The sequence below is a fragment of the Scyliorhinus torazame genome, chromosome 16, assembly GCF_047496885.1.
Source record: "Scyliorhinus torazame isolate Kashiwa2021f chromosome 16, sScyTor2.1, whole genome shotgun sequence".
Classification (NCBI taxonomy): Eukaryota; Metazoa; Chordata; class Chondrichthyes; order Carcharhiniformes; family Scyliorhinidae; genus Scyliorhinus; species Scyliorhinus torazame.
Window position 1 is genome coordinate 183,402,092 of NC_092722.1, and position 8,205 is coordinate 183,410,296.

General features: G+C 47.3%; 1 protein-coding gene across 1 annotated transcript in view; it reads left to right on the top strand.

The window, feature by feature from the left end:
• mfsd13a (major facilitator superfamily domain containing 13A) overlaps positions 1 to 4,751 on the top strand; it is a 76,726-nt gene extending 71,975 nt beyond the window's left edge. Inside the window, exon 9 of the mRNA XM_072479574.1 lies at positions 967 to 4,751. Within this exon, the coding sequence (XP_072335675.1) occupies positions 967 to 1,220 (254 nt within the window). The 3' untranslated portion in view covers positions 1,221 to 4,751. The remainder of the gene's footprint in view (positions 1 to 966) is intronic.
• The last annotated feature ends 3,454 nt before the right edge of the window (positions 4,752 to 8,205 follow it).

The window sequence follows — 8,205 nt, forward strand, 5'->3', positions numbered from 1 at the left end:
CCCTTTACCACTGCTCTTTATTCCTTTCACATAGAATGTGCTACAGCTAAAAGCTGTTCAGTGCAACTGGTCCATGCCAGTGTTCATGTTCCCACCAGACTTCATCTAATCCTATCAACATATCCTTTGATTCCCTTCTTCCTCAAATGTTTATCCAGCTTTCACTTAAATGCATATATGCTACTCACCTAGCTGTTTCTTTTGTTCGTGAGTTCCACATTCTACTGAATATCCATTCTGAGAGAAATAAGGTTTCTCCTGAATTGCGTATTGGATTTATTGGTGACTGCCCTGTATTTATAGCCCAGGCTTTGATCTTACCTACGTACGAGCTCCTTTTTGTCAGTGGATCATAGATGTAAAATTTGATACATTATGTTTTAAGAATGTGATGGCGTATTCTGCCCAGAAACTGCACCATTCTCTTTCCCCATCGCCTCCCGCCAAGAATTCAGTTGCATAGTTCACAAATTAACAGCATCAATTTTGGTTTAGTGATAGCACACTCATCTCAATCAATGGTAACTGGATTGGTCCCAATCCAGAGACTGGAACATATTGTCTCTGCTGAAACGTGGTGCAGTTCTGAGAGAGTGCTGCATTTTTGGAGATTTTTCGGATGGAATATTTGAACTGAGGCCCTGTCTGCTTTCCTGTGGGCATTATGGATCTCTGAGCAATAATCGACAAGCGGGGGGGGGTTGCTAGGTTTTTTTGGTTGAGCGTGTATCGCTGAAATGTTGTTTGGCAAGATTGGAGGTGAAATTGACTGGATCAGATTGACTGCCTGTTTCACACCTGCCCAAATACGTTCCTCGTTGAAATCATTGGAAAGTGAAATTGGGGAACATAAGGTGACTGTTAATCTGGTTCTGTCGGCTTCCCACCAAAGTTACTGCTTCTTGTGTCATGTTTTTGTATTGGATTTTGGTTTTCTCAAGTGATTTTCTCATGTTTGCTTTTCAGGGTATGACATTTTTCAACATGATGCTCTCCGTGATATCGTGAGCTCCAAGCCAGTGGTGGGACCAAACGTGGCCTGGGTGATGGCAGTCCGCCAAGGTTGCTTCTACCTGTTGGTCTTCATCCCCATCACCTGTGCCGTACTGCAGCTGCTAGCCTGGTCTCAATTTAACCTCCATGGTAAAAAACTCCAGACGATAAAATCATTGAGGCAGAGCACGCATCAGGAAGGCCGAATGGACATTAAAGCTGTTTAGGTCACCACCCTGAATGTGCAGGAGCCAACAAGATCTGCCATGTCTAGTATATGGAACATTACTTTCTAAAATAGCTCAGGATATGGAAGCCTCCACCTTCAATGGACCAATATTTGTTTTTAGATGGTTTCAGTGTGAATTTTGGAGACTTCGCTGATGTAGCAATTTCAAGTGTTTTAAGTCTATTGGTTAATAAGACCCTTGTGCCTGATACATTTTTTACTTAACTTTTAAATGTTTACTGGAGGGGGACCACAAATTATACTTTGAAGTCTAGGATACATTTCAAGAACTGTTTGATAGGTTGAATGCACAAGGGCTTGAGAATTGCAGAGTCTGTTAACCCTCATCATGTTGTAAAATTCAGCAGAATGTAATTCCACCATCAATTCATCATTCTTGGAGCCAACATGTGCACATGTATTTTAAAAATTTGGATTGAGCTAAAGATCGATGTTGTCATGTTGGTTTTTATTCCCCACTGAGCATTAATGCTGACAACCTTCCAATATATCAACACACTGCAGTTGTGTACACAATGGTAGGAGGAAATAATGAATTGGTAATGGCCGTTCACACCTTGGAGCTGCGTTCAAATTCCACTCCAGTCAAAGCCACCCAGATTTCTGGATGTTAAATGAGTTTTGGCCAACCTCCAAGTAGGCTTAAATTTCAAGTACCAAACGCCTCTTAATTTTGGGTTAAATCGTAAGTCGCATGGATGCTACAGGATGGCTGGTTTAAGAAACCACAAGATGCCACAATAGTACAAGAAGATGGCCTCCTACAAAGCTGGTAGCTGAGGTACACTGGGGCAAAGAGGGAGCTTTATCGTGAACCTGACCATGCTGTACCTAACCTGGCTGTGAGTGTTTACTGCCGATATTTATCTATAATAGGAAATTTTCCATTCTGTAGCATTAATAAAACTCAGCTGCACGAGAAGCAGAATTCATTTGAGGAAAAATAATACCGTAGCATTGAGACTGGTTCTGGCAAGATTTGTACATAACAGCACAACGGAGCAGGCCCTGGTTTGAGGGATCTCTTGTGTAGTCAGCATCACTGACCAATTGCCCAAATTTTGCCACTAATTTCTTCATCCCTGACTCAACACTCATTGCATTTATCAACCGTAGATCAGGAAATTCTGATTGTCCCAGTTTTGTGCCTGCAGAAATTGGCAGCTTATGCAGTGTGTGGTCTTAATGAAAGTTGAGGGAGGTTTATAGGCATCATACTTGAGCATGTTAATTTATAAAGGGATCACAAATCATCTGGGAACCTATTTAGTGTTTAATATTAACATGCAAACTTAAAGGAAGTCTTGTAGGGTTTATTTTATACGGAACTCTCAGTACTGGAGACATTGCAGTGCTAAATTGTGGATCTGATATTGCACAGATATTGAATTGTAAACCAAGCTCAATTGTCCAGCTTTTATTGTAAATTTTGCTTAAAATCATATGTTTAATTTCTTATCTAAAGCTTTGAATAACTAAAGCAGCACAGTAAATAAAATCACCAGAGATGCCAATGATATTTGTAAAGACTTGCATAGGTTATTTTAAATTAATACTTGTAAGCATTCTTGGATATATTTATTTTCCAGAAGTTTCCCCTCTTATTATTAGCCCTCTCTCTTGCTTCTCCCCTGAGATTGTATTGCGGGAGAGTGGGAGACAGAGCAGAGAAAGAATCAAGCTCTGATGCTTCAATCATCATGTACGTGGGGCAGGCTTGACAGGTCAACTTGTCTTCGGTCAATCACTTTTTATGTTTGTGAAAACCTTTTAAATGAGTTACATTGTTGAATTCCATTTCTTTAGTAAAACTGTACTCAACATATCAGACTTTGGTCCTGACTGTATTAATTGCATCCACTGCCAAACTTAAATATTAGTGTAACTCTGAAATATGTCTAATGACGTTTGAGAACAAGAATAATGAGCTGGATTTTCCAAAAATGGGGCTATGTCGTGCTGCCGTTTCACTCTGGACTTCCCTTAAAGTCCTGAGCGATTCTCCTACCTGCAGGGGGCAGACAGGGCACCGGAGTGCTGGCAGCTCTGGCTGCGGATACGGTACCCCGCACTTCCGGTTGGGAGTCCGCGCACGGCAGTGGCGTGTGACATGCCGGTATCGGACTGCCACCCAAAACGTAGCTCTCTTTCTCCTCTTCTCCCTCCCCCCCCCCCCCCCCCCCCCCCAGATCATGTGTGCCCGATCGCTCCCCTGGCTGTCCATCTGGCCCCCCCCCCCCCGGTGATCAATCCCCCTGAGGTTCCCGACAGCCGATACGTGGTTAGAACGTCACCGTCAGGAACTCGTCCAGTTTTGCGGTGGGGGGTGGGGTGTGCTCTGTCAATGTCCCCCTAGCCGCGCTGATCGTGAGCGATTCCCGAGCATCAGTGGCGTTGGTCCCGATTTCCTCAAACGGCCATTCTCTGCCCCCGTGCCAAACGTGATTTCGCCGCAGGGCTGCGGAGACTCTAGCCCCATGTCTTTGGGGGTTCTAACCTACCACGCCCCAGGTTCACATCTATTCTCCAAAGCAGCAGCTGACACGTGGCCAGTCTTCCATCTCACACGTCTTTACTGCAAGCTACTGGAGGATGTGGGTGATCACTGCTGACTTTCATTTGAGTCAGCTTTTACATGACTAGCCTTTGGCAACAGCTGGTTGGTTAAAGGTGTCCCGGCGATTGGTCCTCAACCTGAATCTGAAGCGAAGGAGTCACATTCAGGTCCTCGCGGGTTTCCAATAGCAACTGTAGGGTCCTACTTAGCAACTTGTAGGGTAAAAGGAGCCTCTAATTTCAACCTGATTAGAAGAATCTTACTGTGGATTTTAAAAATGTATTTAATGGGATGTGGACAGCACTGGCAGGGCCTGTGTTTGTTGCCCTTGAAATGAGTGGCTTGCTCGGTCATTTCGGAGGGCAGTTAAAAGTCAACCAAATTGCCGTGGTTCTGGAGTCGTATAACAATAATAGTCTATATTATTGTCACAAATAGGCTTACAACTGCAATGAAGTTACTGTGAAGGGCAGGACAGCAGATTTCCTTCCCTGAAGGACATACATAGAACCCCGATCGGGCAGGAGGCTGTTCGGCCCATCGTGTCTGCACTGGCCCTCCGATAGAGCAATCTACCTAGGCCCACCTATGGACTGTGGGAGGAAACTGAAGGAAACCCACGTAGACAAGGGGAGAACGTGTAAACTCCGCACATATCTGGAATTGAACCTGGGACCCTGGCCCTGAGCAGCAGTGCTGATTGGATTGCTATGTATACTGGCTCAAGATTTTGCTTTTAAAGCCACTGTGGATTGTGTAAAAGGAATCTAATGTATCACTGCCATCTTTATTCTGAGAATATTATGTTTCAGTGTTCAGGAATTAAATGAGGGACTTCTGTGAAATTAGTCATTGCTTTTAAGTTATAACAAGCCTGAATGTTCCTTGCAGTATTTTAAAGACCGTTGAAAGTCAGCAAGCAACAAAATAAAAGTATTGTTTGTTCTAAAACATTTAAGTTGGCTTGGTATTTGGCAGGTTTGACCTGTTTTTAAAAAGCATGTGTCTCATTTATTTAGCACCGTTCACCAGCAATCTCTGCTTTGCTGTGAAGTATTTAAAAAAAAATATTTTAAATCTTTTTCACATTTTCTCCCAAATTTACACCCAACAGTGAACAATAATCAGTAATGACATGTCAATCCCCATATCAATAACAACAATCCCATCCTCCCACCAAACCCCAGACATCAGACCGCATGTTAACAACTAACAAAAAGGAGTTGTGAATCACACAGTCACATTAACATACAGTCCCTCTCCTTCTCTTTCTCTCTTCCCGCCCCCCCCTCCAAATGTTCGATGTGATCCAATTCTCTAACATGCATAATGAATTGTAGAACCCCTCCATCCTTTCTCAGTTCAAATCTGGCCTTTTCAAGTGTCCAGAATTCTAGCAGGTCCCTCGCCACGCCAGGGCACAGGATGGAGGTTGATCTCCACCCTAACCGGATCACCTTGGGGCGATCAACAAGGCGAAGGCTACGACATCTGCCTCCGTGCCAGTTTCCAACCTCGGCTGGTCTGACACCCCGAATATGGCCTCCCGAGGGCCCGGGTCCAGTTTCACGTGCACCATTTTACAGATTACCCTAAACACCTCCTTCCAGTAATTCTCCAGTTTTGGACAGGACCAAAACATATGAACGTGGTTTATGGGACTCCTCTCCCCCCCCCCCCCCCCCCCCCCCCCCCGCAACGTTCACACACATCTACCCCCTCAAAGAGTCGGCTCATCCTCGCCCATGTAAGGTTGCTCTATACACCTTCAGCTGTATCAGCCCCAACTTCGCACACGGAGAAAGTAATGTGATGATTACCAGGTTATCTGTGATGTTGATTGAATATTGGTCACAATTATGTGAATTAACCCCACTTTTGGGGGCATTGGGGCAACTTTCAGCTCTTCAAAACATACATGTTCATCTGGGCAGATGTGTATTAATTATAGAATCATGCAATTTGGCTGGCCTCTTCCCATCGCCCTGCATTTTGCTTTTCTAATTAAGGTTTATGAACATACAAATTAGGTGCAGTAAGCCACTCGGCCCATCTAGCCCATTACTGATCTTCCTGCTCGTGGGAAGCTGTTTCCTGTTTACACAAATCAATATCCACCTACCTTTTGTGCTCCAGTCTTCCCACTTCATTGAAGCTCCTCAACCCTGTTATTCTAGTAAATCATCTTTCCACCATTGCCAAGACTTTAGGTGAAGTGGGATGCCTAGAATTGAACACACTACTCCATGTTTTTCAACTGTAACATTCCTTCCATTGTCATTGAAATATCTGCTTAGGTTAAGTGTTTAAATCTTGGGGTGCGACGTGAACACACAATATTATGGCTTGGAGGCAATCGTGCCAAACCCTTTCCCTGCCATCCCTTCCTTCCCAGTTTGAAGTATGGAACTCGACTATAACAGTTGGACTGAGTGAACTTTGTTTCCTGGCCTCACCCAATAATGTATTGTGTGGAACTGTTAAGTTGTCACCCTTTCATTGTGTTCCTGTAAAAGCAGATAACTGATATTAGACTAGGTCTACTGAATGTTGTGTCCACATCCTGGACAGTTAGTGAACTAATCTGCTGCGCCATTGACCAATGTCTATCATTCTGCCAGGAAGTCTAAACGGTTGCCACCGCCTAAAGACCCTCTCAAGGCGAATTTCACCCTCTCCAATTTAATGAACCCTGCCATCTCGCTGATCCAGGATTCCACGCTTGGGGGGCCTCGTATCTTTCCACTGAAGGAGAATCCTTCGCCGGGCTACTAGGGACGCAAAGGCCAAAATTCCAGCCTCTTTCGCCTCCTGCACTCCCGGCTCCTCTGCCACCCCAAATATTGCAAGCCCCCAGCCCGGTTTGACCCTGGATCCTACCACCCTCGACACCGTCCTCGCTACGCCCTTCCAAAATTCCTCCAGCGCTGGGCATGCCCAGAACATATGGGTGTGATTTGCTGGGCTCCCTGAGCACCTAACACACCTGTCCTCACCCCCAAAGAACCTGCTCATCCTTGTCCCGGTCATGTGTGCCCTGTGCAGCACCTTAAAGTGTATGAGGCTGAGCCTCGCGCACGAAGAGGAAGAGTTCACCCTCCCTAGGGCATCTGCCCACATCCCCTCTTCGATCTCCTCTCCCAACTCCTCCTCCCACTTACCTTTCAACTCCACCACTGAGGCCTCCTCCTCCTCCTGCATCACCTGTTAAGTTTCCGAGATCTTCCCCACTCTCCTCTTTCTCCTCTCTCCTCCTCCCCCCCCCCCCCCCCCCCCCCCGAGAGCACCCTGTCCTGTACTGTGTGTGGCAGTAGCCGTGGGAATTCCACCACCTGCCGTCTGGCAAACGCCCTTACCTGTAAGTACCCGAAGGTGTTCCCCGGGGGGAGCCCATACTTCTCCTCCAGCTCACTCAAGCTCGCGAACTTCCCGTCCACAAACAGGTCCCCCAACTTTCGTATCCGTGCCACCCCGAAAACCCTCCACCCTGTTCTTCCTGGGGCGAACCGGTGGTTCCCCCGTAATGGGGTCCACGCCGAGGCCCTAACTTCCCCCCTATGCCACCTCCACTGCCCCCAAAGTTTGAGGGCCGCCGCCACCACCGGGCTCGTGGTATACCTCCTTGGAGGGAGCGGCAGCGGCGCCGTTGCCAGCGCCCCCAGACTCGTACCCACACAGGACGCCGTCTCCAGCCTCTTCCACGCAGCCCCCTCCCCCTCCATCACCCACTTGCGCACCATTGTCGCATTGGCGGCCCAGTAGTACCCACAGAGTTTGGCCAGCGCCAGACCCCCCCTATCTCTACTCCGCTCCAGGAACACCCTTCTCACCCTCGGAGGCCCTCGCGCCCACACAAACCCCATTATACTCCTGTTAACCCGCCTGAAAAAAGCCTTCGGGATAAACACTGGGAGGCACTGAAACAGGAACAAAAACCTTGGGAGCACTGTCATTTTGATTGACTGCACCCTACCCGCCAGGGACAGCGGCAACGCGTCCCACCTCTTGAACTCCTCCTCCATTTGCTCCACCAGCCTTGTAAAGTTAAGCCTATGCAGGGCCCCCCAGCTCCTGGCCACCTGGACCCCCAAATATCGGAAGCTCCTCTCCGCCCTTTTTAGTGGGAGCTCGCCAATCCCCCTCTCCTGGTCCCCTAGCTGAACTACGAACAGCTCGCTCTTCCCCATATTGAGCTTGTACCCCAAAAAGTCCCCGAATTCCCTAAGGATCCTCATTACCTCTGGCATTCCTCCCACCGGGTCCGCCACATACAGCAGCATGTCGTCCGCATAAAGCGACACATTATGCTCCTCCCCACCCCCTCCAGTTCCTCGACTCTCTCAGTGCCATAACCAGGGGTTCAATCGCCAGTGCGAAGAGCAGGGGGGACAGGGGACACCCCTGT